Source organism: Notolepis coatsorum (assembly GCF_963971535.1).
Source record: "Notolepis coatsorum genome assembly, chromosome: 5".
NCBI classification, from domain to species: Eukaryota; Metazoa; Chordata; class Actinopteri; order Aulopiformes; family Paralepididae; genus Notolepis; species Notolepis coatsorum.
The window spans coordinates 136340184-136365386 of NC_140169.1; the positions used below are offsets into that span (position 1 = coordinate 136340184).

The 25203-nt window shown below is 43.1% G+C and overlaps 1 protein-coding gene across 1 annotated transcript in view; it reads right to left on the reverse strand.

Annotated features, from left to right (window-relative positions):
• Positions 1–10291, reverse strand: part of otofa (otoferlin a) — a gene marked incomplete at its 5' end in the record, with an annotated part of 319129 nt that extends 308838 nt beyond the window's left edge. The window contains one exon of the mRNA XM_084314280.1: positions 10213–10291. Within this exon, the coding sequence (XP_084170406.1) occupies positions 10213–10291 (79 nt within the window). The remainder of the gene's footprint in view (positions 1–10212) is intronic.
• Between the last annotated feature and the right edge of the window lie 14912 nt (positions 10292–25203).

The window sequence follows — 25203 nt, forward strand, 5'->3', positions numbered from 1 at the left end:
GCCATCGCGCTACTGCAATGTGCCCTGTGGGCGAACGGATTACTTTTTTTTTTCTTTCAATGGAGATTTTCAGTACCCGGATTCTGAATCAGAATCTTGTACCGTGGATTACGTTTCGAATCGCAGATTTCACCATGGAATAAGGGGATTTATCATCAGCCAATGGACATATCGATCTACCAGATGCCGATCGATAACGGGGAAATGCTCTGGGGTATCTCACCAATTCATGGTAAGATCTTTTTCACATAAATTACAGCCGGATCAGAGCTTGCTATGATACGCAACCAGCCGAGCAGCGTATGTGGCTAGTTACACGACCACTGTTATTGGTAATCAATAATAATAAACGACGTCCCCCGCCCCCCCCCCCCCCCCCCCCCCTTTGATGCATACATGCTTTGGGACAGTCCCGATGATATGCAGTTTGAGTTATTTCTTTAGCATATGTAAAACGGAAATGTCGTTGAATATAACGTTAGCAGCTATTAGCCCTATAACTAGCCTTCCAGAAAATATACGAGACAAAATCCGCTATAATGCTTATATTCACGGCACTATAAAATGACAACCTATTGATGCATTTTTTTTCTTTAAGCCATTTTGAAGGGACGGTTTATGAACTCAATTGACAATGAGAATGGACAGATAGCAATACTATAAAGTATAGATTTAGCTGTACAAAAAGACACCGGTCTGTTTACAAAAGCTGGTCCTCAACCACTATATTAGAGGGGTCCCAGCGGTCGCCAATGTGTTAACGCTTGGCCCAGCTACAGTGGTTCGCGTCTAATAGCTGGCACTGATTGAGTTAAAGCCTAAGAACAGTGTTTACAAACACAGTTTTGTAATCGAAAACCATAATCTTCAACCCCACGCACCAGAAAAAAGCCCTGGGCTGTTTATGAGGAATAGTCTGGTTTTCAGCAAATGATTTTTCATATCCATTTTTCAAAGCATCTACAAATGTGTTACTACACATTAAACAACATTATTTAATGATGAACAAATCAAGTACAAACAATGTTGATAATGAGTTATAAATAATGTAGAACTAATTTGTAAATGTTATACAAATATAGTTATAAATTATTTAATAATAATTTACGAATGTATATAAATGATTTGTTCATGATTAGTTCATTATCTACAAATACCTTATAAAGGTCTTATAACTGAGTGTTATTATAAAGTGTTACCAATAGAACAATTAAAATCAACTGCAGACTGGGGTGAAAAGGTCGGTCTCTTTATTTATTTATCTATTTAAACTGACCAATGGTTACTAATGTAGTGAGTTTTAGGTTACACTGCGGGACGCCCCACGTGTCGGGGGCACAGAAGCTAAGAGGAGGTATACTGACACTGATACTGGTATTGGATACCTGGCTGTTATCAGGCTAAAACAGGAGGGGGTTTCTGGAAATGTCCCCAATATTACATTTCAACTAAGTGTAACATGTCAGAAATCAAAGTAAAGTGACTTGATTTTCTGCATTTTTTTTAATATTATATGGCTCTAATGAAAGAGAGGAATGTATTATATCTCTAATATATCATTTTTGTTCAATGATCCTAAGCTAATGGTCCGGGTTTATACTATGTCTATAGAGTGGTTCTAGCATTGATTGAGTCACTGTATAAAAATATCTTGGCATCTTCAGGTTCAGATGCATCATTTGATTTGTTATATGTGATTTGTTATAAATGCTAATATCATATCATATCATAGGTGTTTTAGATATGTGTTTTAGACCCCACCCCCAACAGATGGGTGTCCCCCAAGGCTCTGCCCTTGGACTCCTCCTGTTATCACATCTCATACCACTGCTATGCCGATAACACTCAACTCTTCCTCTCCTCCCTCAGATACTCAAGTCTCTGAACGGATCTCGGCCTGCCTGTCCGACATTACCTGGATGACGACCAACCACCTCAACCTGAACCTCAGTAAAATGGTGCTACTTCACTTGCCAGCTGAATCCTCCCCACTGACTGGCCTTTCAATCACAGGGAGACCGTAGCTGTGGCTCTGTCCCCGACTGCCAAGAACCTAGATGTGGTCCTTGACGACCGGCTGAACTTTTCCGTTCACATCGTCTCAACAACCAGAACCTGCAGATTCTTCCTGAGCAACGTGAGAAGGATCTGCCCCTTCCTGACAAAAGAAGCCACCTAACTCCTCCGGCAATGAACAGTCATGTCTCACCTTGACTATTGCAATGCTCTGCTAGCTGGTTTAGCGGCTTGCGCCGCGAAGGCCCTTCAACTCATACAGAACGCAGCGGCCCGCCTGATCTCCAATCTACCAAAGTCAGCCCACGTCACCCCACTTTTCAGAGAGCTGCATTGGCTTCCCAGTGCCACATGAATCCGCTTCACGGTTCTTGACCTATCGTACCGTGCACCAAGGGGAATGACTCCCTCCTACATCCCGTCAATGGTCTCTAACTACACTCTCTAGCACACCCCTCTGCATCTTCTGGCTGCCTGAGACCCACTCCAATTCGGGCTCCTGGGGGGTCATCCAAATGAAGCACGCTATTCTCTTTCCTTGCTTCACGATGGTGGAATGAACTTCCCACCACAGTCAGGGCAGCTGAAACCCGCCCCAATGTTCCACCGTCGACTAAAAACACACCTCTTCAAATAAAGAACTAACCGTCTTACTGTCTTTTACTATTATGTACAGTACTTTGCTACTATGCTTATACTACTACCTACTATGCTAATAGGTCTATACTATTATACACTCAAATTCGACAGCACCACTTACCCTTAGCTGCCAGAGGTGTACCAGAGGTGTACCCCTCCTGCTGACTTGTTGTACACAATTTGTAAGTCGCTGTGTAAAGCGTCAGCTAAATGTACATGTAAATATAGATCACAGCCAATTCTCAGTAGCAGTGCAGGATAATGCTGTCCCACCCACCATGGGTGTAGCAGTGCTTGTCTCACTGTACACTCAGCTAGTAGCAGGGGTGCAATGCTCATGCCACGCGGTACCACGCCGTTCCACCACCTTTCTGAGCAAAAAGCAAGTGAAGGGATGCTTTTTCCAGCTCCGGTCCATAGCCAAGATCAAGGCCATTCTCTCCCCCTCAGACCTGGAAAGAATAATTCACGCCTTCATATCCTCACGCTTAGACTACTGTAACTCCCTGTACCTGGGGCTAAATAAATCCACCATAGCCCGTCTACAACTCCCCCAAAACGCTGCCGCTAGACTGCTCACAGGTACCCGGAAGAGAGCTCACATCACCCCTGTACTTGCCTCCCTCCACTGGCTCCCGGTGCGCTTTAGAATAGACTTCAAGGTCCTCTTAATGGTGTACAAAGCCCTAAATGGTAAAGCCCCTGCTTACCTAGCAGACCTCCTCACCCCCTATACCAACGCCAGGGCCCTCAGATCGGCTGATAAGGGTCTCCTAACCACTCGTAGGTCCAACTTCAAGTCTAGGGGGGGACGTGCTTTTGCGGTCGCAGCCCCTGACCTCTGGAACAGCATCCCCATGTCCATCAAATCTGCCCCCTCCATCGAGTCTTTTAAATCAAAACTCAAAACCCACCTATATCGCCTGGCCTTCCCTGACTCACTTTGACTCTTGCCGTACTTGTTGACGTGTTGTTCTGTTTTTCCTTTGTCTATCCGTTGATTTTATTTTGTTTCTCTGTTTATTTTATACTTTTCTTTGTACTTAGCTTAGCCATGTGAAGCACTTTGGTTGACAAGCGTCATGTTTAAACGTGCTATACAAATACATTTGATTGATTGATTGATTGATTGAAGCACGTGCACGAGCGTGCACACAAAAATGCGTTCACAACTTTCACTCGACTCGTCGTGCCGTGCGCCAAGTACCGGTACTCACATAGCTGCTTGTCTTTGCACAACAATAGCATAACAATAGCATAACAAAGAACGAGAAGAGCAAAACCAAAATACAAGCCCTGTACCAATTGGTGGGGGTTTGCTTGAGCTGTGGAACCTCTCACTATGTGACAAATGGTCCCGACTGGAAGGATGAGACATTTCTTAAGTTGTGCTTCAGAAGGAAACTGTCCTTCTGTAAACTGTAAGTTACATTGTTAATTTAGTTATATTTACTTTTCTAGTTTAAGTTAATTCAATTAAAGAAATTGTAAATACAATATTGTATCTACAATTACATTTAAAACATTGTTTGTTTTTCAACCATATCTGTTGACAATATAATTTCTTTATATATTGAATGCTACATCCTGCTACCTTTTTCAGCTTCTCTATTTCAATGCAATATTTACAAAAACTAAACTAAAACTAGTAATTTCCTATACAAACATGTTTCCTACTATTTTTGCATAATAATCATTCTAATCATAATGCTGGTCGGAGCTGTTCTGTGCGCACACGAGGGAACATTTATGCGCATGCGCGCGTCATTAAAACACTGTGCAACCACTTATGAAATCACCACTGCATCACTGGCTGGTAGTGTACTGTACTGTAGGCTACACTTCCATCGGGTTATTGTGATTTATTTGTAATATTGCCCTGCCCTCTGTGGTGGCTGCAAGACAGTAACAAAAGGAGAAAAAGAGAGAGGATTGAGAAAACAAACACCACACACTCCCACTGACTGATAAGACACTGGTGATTGAACACCCCGTACTGATGGCAGACTATAGTCTCTAGAGACAAAGCCTGCGGTGAAAGGACCCTTTGAAACAGGATGACAGGTAAAGAGAGGCCAGTGATCTGAGGGGAATGGCAGAATGAGAGTTGAAGAGCTAGGTCAAAGTTGGGGATGGAGAGTGTTTTGGTGAGGTGAGAGAGAGGGAGAGAAAGAGAGGTGGAGAGAGAGAAAGGTGGAGAGAGAGAAAGGTGGAGAGAGAGAGGTGGAGAGAGAACGACAGCATCCTCTGCTGGGAGAGAGTTCATGCTCTCACTGGGCCTGTAAACCCAGTTTGCAAAGCCGCAAGTCATCATAGTTTTAACCTTAAAACCCAACGCTAACCCTAACCCCTCCCAAATTCTAAATAAATGTAAACATTTTCTTCCAGGCTGTGGTTTTACAGGCCTGCAGTGAGGGCATGCATCCTCTCCCATCCCGGGATAATCAGGCCATCTGTAATTGAATCTTGAACTAATTTAAACATTATATAAAAAAAAAAATCTGAGTCAGTTTAATCACGGCGGAAATAATCCCTTAATTTTTCATTTTAATTCTGACACAAACTGTGACACTGTGGATGTGCCACTTCACTCTGCCCCCCCTTCCGGCTACAGTGGAGTGAACTCCAGTCAGAATGTCTGTTCTTTGATAAGGAGTTGCAGATTGGCCTAGGTTGATTACACAATATATCTGATCATGAGCAAGTCAGCAGCACCCTCCAAATACTTATTTGGTCTATAATTTAGTAAGGTTTTGATAATATAACTTAGTAAGGTTTTGATAATATAACTTAGTAATGTTTTGATAATAATAACTTAGTAATGTTTTGAAAGGTTTGCAAGTTGCACACTTGAGTGTTTCCCGCTCTGATATCCCGTCTTTGAAGATATCTCTGATATCCCGTCTTTGAAGATATCTCTGATATCCCGTCTCATTCATCTGAATTTGCCCCCTGGTGAAAATGATTCAAAATGAAACAAAATAAAGAGCCAGAATACGCTGAGGTGTCTTCTTCAACTTCATAGATGGAGCTTCTAATAAAAATCAATGCATGAATTATACAACTTATATATGAATTATGTATAAGTCTGAATTAATTATATGTCTGAAGTGTGGCAATCTAGAATCTCTGTCGAGTTGTCCATTCATAATGTCTCCCTGCTGCCAGCCTCCTGCTTTGGGTTGTTGTGTCTCTCTCTGGGGTTGGCCTGCTGCTCCGATGCTGGAGCTTCCTGGGCAGACCCCTTCCTCTCTAGGGCAGGAAGCTCTCTGGAGTCTGAGCTGAAAGCACTCAGGAAGCTCTCTGAGTCTGAGCTGAAAGCACTCAGTGAGCTCTCTGGGTCTGAGCTGAAAGCACTCAGGAAGATCTCTGGGTCTGAGCTGAAAGCCCTCAGGAAGGTCTCTGGGTCTGAGCTGAAAGCACTCAGGAAGCTTTCTGAGTCTGAGCTGAAAGCACTCAGGAAGATCTCTGAGTCTGAGATGAAAGCACTCAGGAAGGTCTCTGAGTCTGAGCTGAAAGCACTCAGGAAGCTCTCTGAGTTTGAGCTGAAAGCACTCAGGAAGCTCTCTGAGTCTGAGCTGAAAGGACTCAGGAAGCTCTCAGAGTCTGAGCTGAAAGCACTCAGGAAACTCTCAGAGTCTGAGCTGAAAGGACTCAGGACGCTCTCTTAAGTCTGAGCTGAAATGACTCAGTAAGCTCTCTGAGTCGGAGATGAAAGCACTCAGGAAGGCGTGATTACACAAACAAGCCGCATTTCTCAGAGACACTCTCTGATTGGCACTGACTGACACTCTCTGATTGGCCACTGACGCGTTTGGCCAATCCGTGACAAGCTGTGTCTTTGCCCATTTCGTCGTCAAACAGCCTGCAAACTACCTGGCGTTCTATCGCCATGCTCTAAGACAAACTCTAACCTTAACCAACTTCGAAAGAGTGCCTAAGCTTAACCGTCGAAAGAACTTGCCGTCACGCTCTAAGACAAACTCTAACCTTAACCTACTTCGAAGAGTGCCTAAGCTTAACCAGTGTAGAAACAGGCGTCGGCCAATCAGAGAGCGTCTCCGAGAAATGCGGCTTGTTTGTGTAATCACGCCTCAGGAAACTCTCTTAAGTCTGAGCTGAAAGCACTCAGGAAGATCTCTTAAGTCTGAGATGAAAAAGCACTCAGGAAGCTCTCTGAGTCTGAGCTGAAAGCACTCAGGAAGATCTCTTAAGTCTGAGATGAAAAAGCACTCAGGAAGCTCTCTGAGTCTGAGCTGAAACCACTCAGGAAGATCTCTGTGTCTGAGCTGAAAGCACTCAGGAAGCTCTCTTAAGTCTGAGCTGAAAAAGCACTCAGGAAGCTCTGAGTCTGAGCTGAAAAAAGCACTCAGGAAGCTCTCTGAGTCTGAGCTGAAAGCACTCAGGAAGATGTCTGAGTCTGAGCTGAAAGCACTCAGGAAGATGTCTGAGTCTGAGCTGAAAGCACTCAGGAAGATGTCTGAGTCTGAGCTGAAAGCACTCAGGAAGATGTCTGGGTCTGAAAGGACTCAGGAAGATCTCTGAGTCTGAGCTGAAAGCACTCAGGAAGATGTCTGAGTCTGAGCTGAAAGCACTCAGGAAGATGTCTGAGTCTGAGCTGAAAGCACTCAGGAAGATGTCTGAGTCTGAGCTGAAAGCACTCAGGAAGATGTCTGAGCTGAAAGGACTCAGGAAGATCTCTGAGTCTGAGCTGAAAGGACTCAGGAAGATCTCTGAGTCTGAGCTGAAAGGACTCAGGAAGATCTCTGGGTCTGAGCTGAAAGGACTCAGGAAGATCTCTGGGTCTGAGCTGAAAGGACTCAGGAAGATCTCTGAGTCTGAGCTGAAAGGACTCAGGAAGATCTCTGGGTCTGAGCTGAAAGGACGCAGGAAGATCTCTGGGTCTGAGCTGAAAGCACTCAGGAAGGTCTCTTGAGTCTGAGCTGAAAGCACTCAGGAAGGTCTCTTGAGTCTGAGCTGAAATGACTCAGTAAGCTCTCTTGGTCTGAGATGAAATGACTCAGAAAGGTCTCTGAGTCTGAGCTGAAAGGACTCAGGAGGCTGTGCTGACAGCGTGTACCTGTCAGTGCCTGTGCAGGCATGGGGCTATCAACTACATTTCAAAAACCAGAGAGAACGAGAGAATTGTGGAGAGTGAGAGAGAGAGAGAGAGAGAGAGAGAGAGAGAGAGAGAGAGAGAGAGAGAGAGAGAGAGAGAGAGAGAGAGAGAGAGAAAGAGAGAGAGAGAGAGGGACTAGGAAGCATCTGAAAGAGTGGGGGTGGGGGAACAGTTAAAAGTAGAGGACAGTGAGAGACATGGCTGAGGGCGAGCTAGGAAGGGAAGATGACGCAAGAGGGAAGGGAGAAATTCGGTCCAACATACCGAAGTCTGACTCGCTGAAACACCAACCAACCAATCAACCAACCAACCAATCAAAAAGTCCCAGCAAAGACTGTACTTCGTCAGACAGCTGAACAAGTACATTATGGTGTAAAAATCAAAAAAAATAAAAAAATAAACACCTGCTCGTCCAATTCTACACAGCCATCACAGAGAGTATCCTCACATCATCTCTAGCTATGGTGTGACGTCAGTCAAACCAAGAGAAAACTGGAGCGGATCATCACTAAAGCCTCCAGGATTGTTGGCTGGGACCTAACCCCCCCCCCCCTCCCCACCCCAGTCAACTCACTGTAATTAAAGCGCACCTTCAACCAGAGAGCTAAAATAACCGGGTGACCCCCTCCCACCCATATATGGGTTACGGTGGCCTGCACGCCGGTCCTTCTTCCTTGTTTCGCGCCGGAACGGAGCTACCACGCTGCAGCGCCACGACAATTACTACCAACGCTGTTGCGTGGCGATGAAGGTATCTTGTATCTTGTCCTTACTTAAGTAAATGAGGAAATGAAACACCTGACGGGGTACAATCAAAACGTTACTACCGGTAGGCACATATTGGATGTCAGTGCCAACTACAAACCAGCAGGTGTCTTGTTATGGATATAGGCTTACACGCTGGAACAGCTAAAACTCCCATGATGCAGCGGCGGGAACAAAGCGAAGACAATTGACCCTTCTCAAGTTCCGCCCCCCTCTCTCAGCCCGTGGCCGAGGAAAGCAAAGCTCGTGATAGGAGGGACCAAGGTAAAAAAAAAAAAATGCGTCGTCTGTCCAAGGAAGGCGACAGTTGTGATTGGAGGGTCAGGAGAAAGGTGGGCGGGGCTTGAGATGGGACAGTTACAAATTGGTGAACATGAGATCAGACGGGTGTTCCATTGCGATGCTGTTGACCCTTTATTTATTGGTGATAATCACTGGAGGTTATACAGTATGCTATTGTTCCGACTTGGGATATTCAAAACCGGTACACTATATAACTGTGACACAGTTGTTTTCTATTTTAGAGCATACATTGGGTTTTTATTGGTTGAAAGGTTTTAATGGCCATGAACATATCAGCAGAGCAATTATCTGAAGGAGCTATTGTTCTGCGAGTGATAAGAGAACCCAGAGGAGCTATAACATGACAGGCTGGGCCAGGTGGTTGGTGGAATCAAATGAAGTGCTTGCTAGGCTGACCGCTCTCCAAGGTACTGAAAACTACTCTCTTCTCTCTCTCTCTCTCTCTCTCTCTCTCTCTCTCTCTCTCTCTCTCTCTCTCTCTCTCTCTCTCTCTCTCTCTCTCTCTCTCTCCAGTGTCTCACACGTGAACACGCACGCACACACACACACACACAGACACACACACAGACACACACACACACACACACACACACACACACACACACACAGACATACATGTACACAGAGATACAAAACAAAGGAAGCTGCTGACATTCGTCTAGTGATGCATGCATCTAACAAGCTGTGCTCTGTATAGATTTGGCCACAGGAGAGGGCTTCCTCGCTACTTCAGAGAAAACAATAGGCTACTATTGTGTCTGACAGGCAACGGTGAGCAATGGCTAGTGCAGGCGAGAGTCTGGATGGATGACAGAGACAGATAGTCCATAGAGGCCAACTGTAAAACGTGAAATAATGGCGTGAAACGGCAAATGCCCAAAGGTGAAAGATAAGGATCATAATCCCGTCGCCCAGGTCGATGACAGGCACAGCCCTGTCATATTGGACAGGCTTCTCCGTCAATTGTAACCTTTGAGTCAAAGGCTTTGACTATAACTGAACACTTGGTTAATGGCTACATTGTTCGATGTAAAACAAATACAATTTCAACGAAACGTTTTGAATATCGATATATAGAAGCTCGTGTGTGTCTGTCGGAAATACGCGGGTCCAGTCTCCAGTTTGCGTCCATGCGTAAAAGCGCGCGGAGACATCAGAGCGAAGTGCGACTTTCCTCGCACCAGGCTCAGGGGATGCCGAAGCGCGCGCGGTGGGGGGGGGGGGGGTTCCCCAAGTTTTCTGCGTCCCCACCACGAGTGACGATCAATCAAAGTGCAATCGACACAGAGCACTCCACCCCAAATCACAGCAGGAGGACGTAGTAAATCGGTTCGCCATGCAGAGAAAACGTGGGTAAAAAGATATCCTACCTCGGAAGGTAACTTTGGCGATTCTGTCCCCTTTCCCGCGAAGATAGGCGACTGTCTTTAGATGGACTAATAGCGCCATGTCAGTTTGTTTACGTTCTGTTTGTCCTCAACACAATAAAACTTGAGTACTATACTAATATCTGCAATATGTTATGGCCTGCTTTAGGCGCGACTCTCATTGCTACTTAATTCGTCGAAACAGAAATCCTCTTCCATTCTACAGAGTGTGTGTCTATTTTGTCCTTCTCTGTGAATTATTCATATGCTTTAGTTTCTTTTTTTATCCCGCTATATATTCCGTGGCTGCGATGTCTATGCGCAAGACTTCAGTGTGGCGCTGGCGGGGGGGGGTGCACTCTGCTCGTCATACAGGGAGGGGCGGGGGGGGGGGGCAGTGGGCTGCTGGAGAGAGAGAGAGGGGAGGTGATTTGACTGTCAACACACAGTCGAATATTGGGAATAGTAAATAAATCTGCCATGTCTTCATTGCATTTATTTTGAAAAAAATCGGCTAGGCATATTATGCTTGCTAAAGCATATGGCTAAAGCTTATTAATACAAAACTATTAAATGTGGCAATTTAGGTCGACTACAGTCAAAATAGGCAGTTTTGGAAGCTCTCAGTTTTAGATTCGATTCATATTTGTGTGTGTGTGTTAATAATTATTAGAGTGCAAATGTAACAGTAAAGTGCAATAGTAATATGCAATGTACAAGTGATTAAACTGGATATAAAATATATAAAGTAGTGTTCTGAGTAATAGTGCTAATCAGATGTACAGTATGTAGGCTACAGTGTTGTAGTATTATTATTATTATATACAGTCAGTGATACAGGTATAAAGACAGTATGAGTCATAACTAGTAAGAGTATGTAAGGGTTATGTACAGATATAGATAATAGCTGGAGTTATATGGGGTATATCATTTGGGGTAGGTATTATCATCATTACTATGATTACAGTAATGACAGTGATGACAAGTGTATGGCAGTTGTAGAGAGTGAAAGCAATAGGCAGATATATACATTTAATTTCAGCTATTGTTATTTTCATTTGTGAATTGTGACACAAACACAGCGTGAGGACTGAGGAGCCGTTGCTAGGCAACGTGTTCCAGGTAGAGGGTCGATCGTAGCTGAACTCGGGTGCGGAGGAGCAGACGCGGTCATTTCATTTGGCATAATGGCGCTGAGAGATTATTATTATCACACGTTGAACACGGATTCCGTCCCAACTGCTCTGCCGTCTGGGTGAGGGAACCGAGATCGTCGACGAATTATAGTTTCAAATGTGCTTTTATTTGTCACGTATACTGTACAGTAACTTACATGTATTATTCATACAGTAAAAGAGGAATAAAGTCCCAACACTATACAATATACAAACTAAAGTACAACCTAAGTACAATGAAGTAAAAATGCAAAAGAGGAAGACTGATGCGTGAAACTGTAGCAGTAACGGCCTTATTATTGATACTAGGGCAATGCTAGGATAGCCTACAAACAAGTTGTTGCACACCATTTTGTTAATAGCTTTGGATAAAAAGCGTCAGTTAACGTTAAATGACTAAATGTAAATGTACGTTTCAGCGTTTTCATTTTGAGCGATATTATTCTATTTTAGTCTGTTGTTGTCAGACTTCATGTATGTTAACTTGGGTGCCTAAAATTTAATGTCGGGGACTATGGTCAGTATGGTGGTGATGAAATAATATCGTTAAACATTTCAGGTACGCCGGACATGTCCCACGCACCAAGTTCATGCAGGGATACACGTTTGGTAATGCCAGCGTCAAATCTATCCAAGAATGTCGCATTGGCACCATGAAGAGTCCCACCAACAACACGGGAATGTTACCGTCCGTTAGTGAGGAGATGACAACCCCCCCACAGTCACACAACCGTGTCAACCTGGACTTCCATCGCCAGATGGCGCTGGAGACCTTCGGCCAGGTGAGCCTTTGGCTTTGTTGTTAAAAAAATATTAATAATAAAGATCACCTAAACTATTATTTTCAGGAGCACATTACTATTATTATTATTATTATTATTATTATTATTATTATTATTATTATTATTATTATTATTATTATTATTATTATTATTATTATTATTATTATTATTATTATTATTATTATTAATATAATAATATATTATATATTATTATATTATTATATAGAATATATAATATAATAATAATAATAACTTGCATTTATATAGTGCCTTTCCATGAACCCAAGGACCCTTACAGGCACCAAAAAAGACACATAAGGAATAAACTAAATAAATAATAATAACAATTAGTCAAATATCTACTGTAGGTCCACCAATAATGAAGTGTCTCTCCCCATTCTCTCTGCCAAAAACATCAGGGGAGCTACCCGGATAAGTGGTGGCTGGTGAATTTTTCTCCAGGGGGGGGGGGCTATACCAAAAAATAAGCAAACATGTACAGAGGTATCACAATGTCACACACACAAACATGCACGTGCACGCATCGGCGAAGCCACACACTGAGTAGCCTACTGCTGCGGGGTTGAGCGTCTGCAAAACCACAAGCGTACGAATATTTTAGGTACAGTAGGTACAGTACAGTAGGTAATATATTAGGTACAGTACAACTATCACCATTGCCATCAATCCAGCCAGGTTTCCAATAGCGCCTACACAAACATGCACGCCCGATTTCAAAACGCTCTCTCTATCTCTCTCTCTTCTCTCTCTCTCTCTCTCTCTCTCTCTCTCTCTCTCTCTCTCTCTCTCTCTCTCTCTCTCTCTCTCTCTCTCTCTCTCTCTCTCTCTCTCTCTCTCACACATGCACAGCATTACGTAGCGTCACGTGGAATCCCAAGCACTACACACATTTGAAGAAACTGCAAAGGATCAGACCACTATATACCAAGAATAACTTCAGTATGAGTACAGCATATTTTGCATATTGTTAAAAGAGCCAAGGCTGGCTTGCGTAAATTAAACATAGGCCTATGACTTGCCATCAGAAGAGTTAAAGGGGGCGAGACATTCAGCTGTCCACAAGCCTTAATCCACTTAAAAAAAATAAAAATAAGTGTTTCATATCCTTTACTCCAGTAACAGTCCATGGGCATGTTGTATCTGTCCCCGTCGTTTTAAAAAGCAGGCATGGAAAGCAAAATACGGCATTTACATGACTGCATCCAGCTAGCCATATAGCTTCTTGTTGTAGCCAACACTTTCTTACCGAACCAGCTCCTAGAAAACGACCAAGTATATTGTCTTCCTCTGTCTGTTGATTGTTGCTGAATTGAGATATCAGGCTGATAAGGTCCAAACTCTTTCACTCTGAGTTTTTCTTGCAGTGTTCGTCTCTCAAACGGTATTGTTTTGAGGGATTTAACAGAATTTTCGAGGTTGGAATTGTCTGCCTCTATGCCCCATGGTAGCTAGCAAGCTAGCTAACTCTCCGTTCTGTCTGATGAGGGAGTGGCGAACACACCAGAAAAATGCGCCCTCGGACATCATATTTGAAGACGCTGATTGGCTCAATTTAGTCGCTTGGTCCATTTATATTGGCTGCGTTGCGCAGTGAGGCGTTAATGTCTAGCGCTCAGAAGAGAGAGTGGCATGACGCACAAACAGAGGGGGGATGAATAGGACGCACAAACAATGATTTATATTTGATATATTAACGTTATTGTGCATTTTAAACACGACCATACTTTAAATGAGTAATTATTATTTATTTTAAACATGTTTATTATATTTTTAGGGGTCGAAATCTAAAATCCAAAACCACTATTTCTTCTTTCTTCTTCTCTCTCCACCAGGGGGTGCGGCGCCCCAGCGACCTCTATGGACCAGCCGCCAAGACTGGAACCAAAGACGCCAGCAAACACTTTGTCATCCCAGTGAGAGAGAGCGACAGATACCAGAGGGAGCGGCAGCCACAAATGTAAGACTAGCTAGGCCTAAGAGAGAATAACAATGGATGTTGTAAGCTAAAGTGGTTCCACGTGTGGCTACATGCTACATAGAGTACTTGTGTCAGTTTAAACTTTGCTCAGATACAGTACTCTCTGCTGACTATATCAGAGAGAATGAATACCCTCTCTTCACACTACGCTACTCTGGAGGACTAAAGCTTTAGAGAGAGAGAGAATGAGTCAATCAATCAATTGCTTCAGTGGCCTTTTCACTTTCGAAATGTCTAGCTATTGTGCTGACTCATGCAGTTTGAGACTAGTTTGTGTGTGTGTGCGTGTGTGTGTGCGCGTGTGCGTGTGTGTGTGTGTGCGCGTGTGTGTGCGTGCGTGTGTGTGTGTGTGCCTGTTTATATGAAGGTCAGGGGAATAGAGACAGCGCAGGTGATGTGTTTTTTATGGAATCGAGGTTCTAAGGCGGAGACAATGGGATCAACAACTTCAGTTCAATCGGCCCCACTGGACCCCTGAGGGCGCGGCCGGAGAGAGATGATGCATATCGATCTTGTGGTGATTCAACTTTATGACCTAAGAGAGTTACGTTATGCTGTGACCACAAGTGAGAAAGCTCTCTAGCTGACAGATGGACAATGCATTTATATAGCGTACTTCAAAAGGCACTGACTCCCAGCACTGATGCCCCATTAAACTCCTGTGCCCTTAACAAAGGTCATGGTATATTGATTTATCACCTTAAAAGTTGTTTACCTTACCTTACCTTAACCCTAACCTAAACCTAACCCTTACCTTAACCCAGGGGTGTATAACTCAATTACCAAGGGGGCCGAAATGAAAAATACAGATTACTTTGTGGGCCGGACTAATAATAGTGTAATAATAATAGCTTAATGTTCCTGAAGTCACTTGCTTAATTGGTCATTTTGTTTATCTATTTCATTTGTGCATACCAGCTCAAAATGCACTTCTGTTCATTCTCTAGTGCCTCAGTGAATACAATGAAGGCTATTATGTTTAAACGGTGAGTATATAAGGAGGCATCATTTATGGACATTGGATTATTATTATAGAGATACATTGTCTTTACATATTGAAGTTACATATTGGAGAACGAAGTAGAACACACAGGCACACAACACATCTCTCACCGCAGCTTTCACTGGACTCATATTTCCACGTCTTTGATTTCAGAGTATAGGTACAGTATGTGAAATCAATTACAATAATGATTTGATGATTTGCAAGCCAATCCTACATATTGGGTTTCAATTCATTATTCACCCACAAGAGATTGTAAGATTAGCAATTAAACTGGATTTGGAGAACTAAGTGCAGCACACATTCACACACACATTCACACGCACACACACACATTCCCTTGGTAAAAAATTGGATGCACCCAAATAATAGAGTTGAGTGAAAACGGATGACTGGTGAGCTTTTGAAAGTGAAAGTAAATAAAAACACAAGCTACAACTGAAGGCTAAAAGACAGCAGGGTTAGGCTACTGACTAAAAGGTCCAGATATTCTTATGTCTGCAATTTATGCATTGTTTTTATTCTGTCAACTGTGTGCTGATTTTATGCCTAGTATGTTCATTTTATACTAATTGCTGTAGGGAACTCTGGACTGTGGTCCATGTGTGAAAAGTGCTATATAGAGAGTTATTCATATTTTTTATTATTATTATTATTATTATTATTATTATTATTATTATTATTATTATTATTATTATTATTATTATTATTATTATTATTATTATTATTATTATTATTATTATTTATTTATTATTATTATTATTATTATTATTATTATTATTATTATTATTATTATTATTATTATTATTATTATTATTATTATTATTATTATTATTATTATTATTATTATTATTATTATTATTATTATTATTATTATTATTATTATTATTATTATTATTATTATTATTATTATTATTATTATATTGTAGACAATTTATGCATTGAAATGTCTCGACGACATTGAAAATGAAGGTGACCTCAATTGTCCTTTTGAGAATAAATAAAGTTTGAATGAATAACGCTCTGTGCGTTTGCTTGAAAACTCAAGCATTTTTTATTGAGGCGGCTGGGTGGCGCAGCGGACATTGCACTCGTCACCAACGCAAGAGACACCGGTCTCGAATCCGGCTGTCAGCGTTGCCTCCGGCTTGGGCCGGCCGTCATACTGACTCAATTGGCAGAGTCAGCAGGAGGGGAGTCGATGGGTGGTAGTCTGGTCGTTGTAAACAGCGACTCCTACAGGTCGGTCGGGGCGCCTGCACAGCAAAGACAGGAGATGGCGGGGGCAGTGTGAGCCTCCCACACGTTACACCTCGCCAATGAGAGTCCGCGCTGGCAGGTGAAAAGAAGTGACTGGCTGCCTCCACATGTATCGGAGGGGACATGTGATGGGCTTCTATCCTCCCTACGACCGGCCAGTGGAGGGCACATGCGAGCAACGATCAGGACAGGGGAGGGAGAATTGGCACGAGAGGAAATAGGGATGGGAGAAAAATCACAGAAAATAGGAGGAGAAAAAGTAGGCAAAAAAAATTATCTTTTATTGATAAGCAAATTCAGTCTGCGGTCCAGCTGAGAATGCCAGGCGGGTTAAGACACATGTGCCTTAACCCTGAACTTAACCTCACTGGAGACATCAACATCCAACCTTAAACTACACCATTACCAACACACTTCTCTCTTTCTCTCTCTGTATTTCTTACTATCACACACACACACACACACACACACACACACACACACACACACACACACACACACACACACACACACACACACACACACACACACAATCACATACATACACATAGCCTTCAGTCCACTCATGTATAAATACTATAGGGCTATAGCCTATAGGGCCCATTGCTGTAACCCAGGTCTTTCCATGTTGCAACATGTCATTCTCTCAGTAAACTCTATCCTTAATCAAATACTCTGTTGTCCACCTCTGTGAATAATATCTGGTCAAATGATTGCACATCAATGCCCAATTTAAGACTTCATACATGTTATTCCTATGGTCAGTCCAAAAAATATTAGTGAACATAGACAACTCTCTCCCAAATCCAACGCTTTGAGTGCTAAAACTAAAATGTGCGAAGTCATCAAGTATAAAGTCTGAAGCTGCTCCATAGTCAATTAATTGAGAAATATGGTAAAGGTGACACTGAGAGCACCCAGGGTGAAAAAAAAATAAATAAAATACAAATACAAATACAAATAAAATAAAATATATCTTCCTAGATATGGAAGCAATTGTCAACATATAGCTCAAGACAATTGGTTTTGTTCGAGAAGGGACAGAAAGAAGCAAAGCTTATCTGGTCCTGCCCCTTCCTTACAATATCATATTAATATGTAATAAGTTATCTATCAATATAAAAAATAATATACCTATCCACTACAGCTAAAGATAAATAAATAATTACAAAAATACTAGTTCACATTATGTTTAAGCTCCTCTAACTTATATTAACTATTAACTATTTCAATAGTACTTGTTTTTATTGCTACATCAAGGCCATTCCAAATGGATACCCCACAAACTGAGATGCACTTGCTTTTTAGTATTATGCCACAATAATGTGTAACGCCCTACCCACAGCCGTAAAGGAATGTGAATCCCTACCCTCCTTCAAAACCGCTCTCAAAGAGCACCTACAGGTGGCTGCAATTAGAAACTGGCCCTGGTAAATGTCCAAATCCCCCCACCCAACCCCTGCCAATGTACAGTTTCTTCCCCTTCGGATGTATATTCTTTTATGATCTCTTTTTCTTACACATTACCGTATATTTCTATGTCTCTGTATGTCATAAATGTCTTGATGAATTGAAAATGGAGGACCCTTATGTAAACAAGACGAAAGTCTTTTTCTGGTCTGCATCCTCTTAGCAGTTGTTAGTCTTGAGCTGTACTGTATTGTACCCATTCTGCAATCTGTTAATAAAGTTTTCAATCAATCAATCAATTAATCAACCAATCGACACGTTTAAGTCTTTGGGACCTACGATTTCTTAGCACAAAAGAGTAGCTCATCTTCACAAATATTGATAGAATCTTCCTAGTCCATGGAAATAAAATACCAGAATTCTTCATTTGGGTGGTGTTCCTCTTTAACACTTTGGAAGCCATACCCGATGATAGTCGGGTTAACTCGCCGAACGTTCAGCACCAGACCCGAGTAGTCGGGTTTTCATCGTTATTTCTTTTATTCGATATTTCCATTCATTACAGGCACACGGACATCTGGGTTAACATGGGGAATCCTTTTGAGAATGCCAATGTGCAATACCGGCCACATCCACCCAGGTGACAGTATCGAGCACCCTTTGAAACATGATATCTTGGCCTGTGGGTTAGGCTGGTTAAGCTATGCCTCCTAAAGTGTGAAAACGGAAGTACAGGAAGTACCGGCTACAGGCGTTCCGGTTTCGACAAAACAATTATAGAAACGTGTGAAGTGCACAATATTTCCTCGTTTAAGCCACTGCAACAGCTTTGCCTGAAGAATTTACTACATGACCAGGACTTTCTAGCTTGTTTGCCGACAGGATTCGGGAAAAGTTTGGTCAGTTCGGAGGCAGCTTCCAGGGGAAGTACATACACCGGAAATTCACACTTTCGGCTGTAGTGCTTTACCAGTCTTTATCTCACGGAGGAGATAAAACTGGGAATGAGGTTACCTATGCGTCGATCAGAGGTCTCCGGTCGGATTTCTATTGGTCGGGCAAGGGGACCGGTTGTCCCGATCGGATTGAGAAGCATGAATTGCTCCCAGTCCATGATGTGTGGCGGATTATGTTGGCGACACGATCGACACCAATACTGGGACCCGCAATCAGATAATTGGAATATTCTTTTTGGGGTACATCCTAGTGAAGGTAAGGCCTATATGGTATCAATCCTGCTGTGATCCAATCATGACTTCACCTCGATCACAACATGTGTCTGTAACGTTACTCCACAGCGTATGCCGTTGGTGACGATCACAGCATCAAAAAACTACCCCCCCCCCCCACCCTTTCATGCATTCATGATGAAACATAATACCGATAATATAGATGTGATTTCAAAATAGTAGCGTGTACAGGCGAGAAATGACAATGTTTTAGTGAATTGCACGTATTGCTGCATAGCGTAGTTTTCTGGGATTAGACAGGATTATTCTAAAACTATAGTCATATGCACCACGGTATAAAACGGGAATGTATATGAAAACATTATTTCTTTTTCTCATATTGAACGATAGATAGGTGATGTCAAATGGGCCATATTATTGTATCCATAGCTATAATATAGAATATAGTTATAGCCCTGCAAACACCGCCACGTATTCCTATACTTTAGAGCGTTGCGCTTTTAACAACACATCACGCATATCGCTCCGGCGTCCAAAGTGTTAAAGGAGACAGAAATGGGTGTTGTCTATAGTCTGCATGCAGTTGCATGGATCTGGCCGTCTGAAATGTTATTAAGGCACTGGGGGGAAATTACATAATGTACTCCTTGCCGTCTGGCCAGGGTTTGAAGTCTTCACCTTAGCAATCCTAACCAAGCTGTTAAGAATTGCTTCCCCTCGATGATGTCACAATGGCAACACCAGCAATGAATTAGCTTTGATGAATCAATTAGCTGTGCCTTTTGGAGCCAGGAACACTGCTGCTTACCTAATGCACTGCCCAGTTTGTAAACGTTTTCTACTCTTTGGAATCAGTTAAGATCCAGTAACCTTGCCCTTCTTCTCTTGGGTCCACATGTTTAAGAGTGGTTTCCATTTGGTTGTTTGGAAAGCCGTGAGTCATATCCCAAAATAAATATTTATTTGTGTGATCATCGATTTTCGAAGTTACAATGCATTTCCAACAAAATGCGGATACCTTCTAGCCGTGGCCCTTAAAGGAACACACCAACTTTTTGGGAAATTAGCTTATTTGCCATCTACCCTGGAGTTAGACAAGCAGATACAGTACATACCCTTTTCTTCTCTGTGCATGCATTAGGCTTAGGGAACAGCCGCACCGTTAGCCTAGCTTAGCGTCATTCACTGGAAGTAGGTGTGCCAGTGTAGCCTAGTTCCCAACAGTCACGAAATACACTTTTTTATTTTATTTTTGTTTACATTTTTGTTTTCTAAGCAGATATACTCTGAAAAAAAGTTTGCCGAAAGAAATCACTGCGCCCAGGCAGCAGTGGTTCGGCAAAAAAATAGTTCAGAGTATATATCTGCTTAGTAAACGAAAATGTAAAAAAAAAGAAAAAATCTCCACATGGTAAATACACAGGTCACAACATGTTTACAGGAACGTTTTGGAGTTGTATTTGGAGTGTATTTCAAGCCCGGGAAGGACGTTTGGACATTTATTCTTAATGTTGTTAAGGTTAGGGGTAAGGTAAGGGATAGGTTTATAAAGAACTTTTTAAGTGAAAATTATGATGAGTTACGCGGCTTTGCAGCTACAGTAGGTCAGGAAGTGACAATTCCCATGGAAATGTCCTTCTGGGCTATGGGATCTAGACACTACCTTACCAGTACTGTGTTCGTTCCCCTATATGATGATGAATCTAGGCCTAAATGGTTGATTGTGTTTTCCCCCCAAACCTCCACAGACTCCTGCCCAGGCAGCCCTCCTTGGCCCCTGCGAAGGAGAGATATATCGAGGGGGTCCGCTGTTTCCAGACCCTGCCTTCCGGTATCAGAATAGATGCAAGCGAGCGCACCAATCGGGATGTGTTCTTCCAACGCAGGTAGAGGCTAGGCTGGTAAAGCTATGCCTCCTAAAGTGTGAAAACGGAAGTACAGGAAGTACCGGCTACAGGCGTTCGTTCCGGTTTCGACAAAACAATTATAGAAACGTGTGAAGTGCACAATATTTCCTCGTTTAAGCCACTGCAACGGCTTTGCCGGAAGAATTTACTACATGACCGGGACGTTCTAGCTTGTTTGCCGACAGGATTTGGGAAAAGTTTGGTCCGTTCAGAGGCAGCTTCCAGGGGAAGTACATACACCGGAGATTCTACCCCATACACACTTTCGGCCGTAGTGCTTTACCAGTCTTTATCTCACGGAGGAGATAAAACTGGGAACGAGGTTAGGTAGAGGCCCTGGCCATCAGAGGGAGCCGTTGGTCTAAAATCACCATGTAAATAAAGCACCCACTGGAGGAATGTTTTCTGTCTGACTGAGTCTGTCTGTCATCCACACCATGTCTGATACTGTAACATGAATGCATGCTGTGGGAAATTGATGATGTGTGTATTAGCTTCCCTGTCCAGTGCTGCCACACTTACAGTGCTAAGAGAAGGTGGGAGATTTAGATTGATAGTCTCACAGTTTATTGTAGGCGTCGGGGGAGCAGTCAAGAAGGTCAAGAGGCTTTCTGGCAAAGCCCAGAGTCAGGAGAACTAAACGCCTTAAGGGTTGCAGTGACTAGGGCCTCAAAACAGCGCCTTTAACCCATTCACGTGTGTGTGTGTGTGTGTGTGTGTGTGTGTGTGTGTGTGTGTGTGTGTGTGTGTGTGTGTGTGTGTGTGTGTGTGTGTGTGTGTGTGTGTGTGTGTGTGTGTGTGTGTGTGGCAAGAATTGTGAGAACTGAACATTCTAATGATGATGTAACAATGGTCACTGCTCTCGAAGAACATTCTGAAACACTCACACATGAAAGGGGTAAAGATTCACCTGGCATCTGACCACAACACAAAGTGATCATGGTTAACCTGTCCAGTCTAGGGGGGGGGGGGGGGGGGGGGGGGGATCACAAGGGGAAGCACTTTACTGCACTGTCCTTCTACAATTTATCTTTTTCCCCATCCTTTTTCCGTTTTTCTCCCATCCCAATGTTAGTCGTTATGCCAATTCCCAATCCCCTTCCTGGTCGTTGCGCACTCTACCCCCTACCGTCGGTCTGGGAGAGTGGAGACTATCACATGCTTCCTCCGCGACACATGTGTAGCCAGCCCACCGCTTCTTTTCACCTGGCAGCGAGGACTCTCACTGGGAGAGTGTAACGTGTGGAAGGGTCACACTACCTCTCCCAGATCCTTCCCTCGCTGTGCAGGCGCCCCGACCGAACTGTAGGAGTCGCTGTTTACAACGACCAGGACCCACCCCACCGGCTTTCCCACCCGCTGACACTATGGATGGGTACCTTTCACATTTGAACCGATACGGTACCGGTACCGGTACCTGTGAATCGATACCGGTACCCAACGGTACCTTTTTTCTGTACTTTAGTCTCAAAAAATTTAATTTACCGACCTCAGTCGTAAAAAAAAAATTCCAAACTTCAAATAACTACAATTTCATCAGTTTTCGACTTGCCATTGCTCCGACTGCTTTGTTGTTGAATCAAGTCAAATCCTAGGTAAGCATATATTGTGCGTGTGAACGTTGACATGAAAAGAAAAAAGGTAAAAAAGAAAATGTTTATTTAATTTTTTATCTCACTTGAATCGATACTCGGTAGTACCGACGTGTTTCGGTTCGGTACCTCAAAAGTACCGAATTCGGTACCCATCCCTAGCTGACACTGCCAATTGTGTCAGTATGGATGGCCGACCAAGTCGGAGGTACCGCAGCTGGATTCGATCCCACTGTCTCTGCGGTGGTAGACAGACGCTTAGTCCGCTGCACTACCCGGCCGCCGTCCTTCTACAATTCTATGTGACAAATAAACTTGATCTTGAACCCGATTCCTATTTGGACATATAGGCTGTTAGTTTCATATCTGCATCACTGCGAGAATCGGCCTCTTGTTGGCCTGTATCTCAATCTCAGTGTTACTTACTGATGAAGATGGGACTACATTCATATATATAGCGCTTTTTAGGGATGCACGATATTGATTTTTTGACACCGATATCGATACCGATAACTTTATGCTCCTCAAGCCGATAACCGATACCGATAACCGATATTTATTGTATTATAATATTTCTTTTTAAATATATATATATATATATTTTTTTATCAATTATTATTATTTTTTTTTAGTATTTATAAGCTCCAACGTCATCGGTACTGCTATCGGTACTCGAGAAATTATGGAGTTTTTTTTTAGGAATTTAAACGTTGCAAACTAATCTTGTTGGCCGTTGTCTATATCTCTCTGTGTCTCTGCCTGCGCGGGGAGCGAGCTGTGCTGTGCTCTCTCCTCTCTTCCCCTCCCACACACACACACACACACACACTCACTCACACACACTCACACTCACACACACACACACACACACACACACACACACACACGGGTGCTGCGCTGCCGAGTACAGACAGCTCTGCTCTCATAATGGCGGACAGAACGAAACGTTCAAAAGTCTGGGTCTATTTTACTAAAGTCGATGCTGACAACGCTCGTTGCCACAAGTGCAACAAGACATTTGCCAGTAATGTATAAGCGCTGGTACTTGTCATTGTCAATGTGGCTGGCGGGGAGATAACGTTAGCTCCGAGTAGAGTAATGGCTGACAATCCGGAGGTAAATAAACGAACGAGAGCTTCTGATTGGTGGTAAGAAGAAGAGGTGGGTGCAAGCGGTGGGACGTCATTGGCAGATCGACTGTCTGTCTCCGAATGTAACGTGACTACGTCACAGCCAAGAAAGGGAGCGCTGGATTTGTGAAAAACTCCCTGTTCCTAAACCACACGCTATCAGTTTTACCACAGTACTGGCAAAACGGGAGGAGGCTATAATAAAAACAAGCGCCCTTCATCCAAATCCACCCACACCGGATTTCTTTTAACCAAAAAATGTATTATATGTTGTAACTGAGGGGTACAATTCCCTGACTGTATTGATAAGTATGGTATCATTAAACCACTACCGCTTTATGTACTTTAATTACTGGCCATACAGTACACGATATATGAATATGATGAACACTTCCCACAATGAAATCGGTTCCAAACAAAGGTATAATCAAGTATTTAATGGAGCAAAAGGTACATAGGATACTTTACATTATTCTTTGAATGCACTTGTAAGGCAAAGGAATATGCGTAGGCAAATCAATATTGAATGTCCATTCTCTGGTTACGCAGGAGGTAATTATACAACCTGAATGTAAGGAATTATATCTATGGTACACTAGTAATATATATATCGAGATATACTGGAAGGGGGGTTCCACCGGTTGTAAGCCAGCAGGGGGAGGCAATGCTCTAATGCAAAGTCCGGGTCAGCGGGGAATCAATAGGCTCCTGGAGGCGGTACTACTCCCTGTATCAGCGGACGAAAGGCAGCTGTAATCCCAGGGTGCGCGCACAGGTGAAAGCCGGTCAGCCTCTCCAATAGAGACGGGCTCGAGTGATGTCCTCACGGGCAGGTCCCACAGCAGTGGGTGTAGACGATTCTTCTCCGCTCAAGCAGCCTGGTTAAAGCAATAAGAATAATAATCCAGCCGGAAAGGGGCTCTGCAATCACCGGTGTAGATCCTCCGGTGCACGGTGGTTCACAGTTGAACTTGACGTTACTATCCTATTCGCACGCGGCTATAAGTGCTCTATTTAGACACACAATTGCTCCCTTCACGTGGTCTTTGACTCGTAATGAAGGCTTACTAGTAAGTAGCGAACGATACGTTGAACAAACGTAGTAGGATAAAACACAACTCTATTTTGGGGCAATACGGGCCCTACTTCACCGCACGTTGCATAGTGGGTGAGGCTTCACTTGGGTAACTCGAACTGAACGGACTGCGGACTGAACTGAACAAGACTGAACTACTTCTGTATTCACCTACGCCATATTTATATGTACGGGGAATAAACGAGTGCCAGCCTCCTCACTGTCTCGTAGCCCTGGGCAAAAGCGGGCATGTTGAGACAAGCCTTGACGGTAGCTTTCAACTTGACTCTAGGGGTAAGACACTGGCGCTGGTGGCACGCCATCCAATAGGAGAATGAAATATTATGGTCTGTAATAGTCTAAAGGGACATTCCGTGTATATGTACAAGGAATATACAAGGGATATCAAACGACACACAAATACTAGGCAATATACATCAATCAATAAATATATATATTCGGTTTAATCTG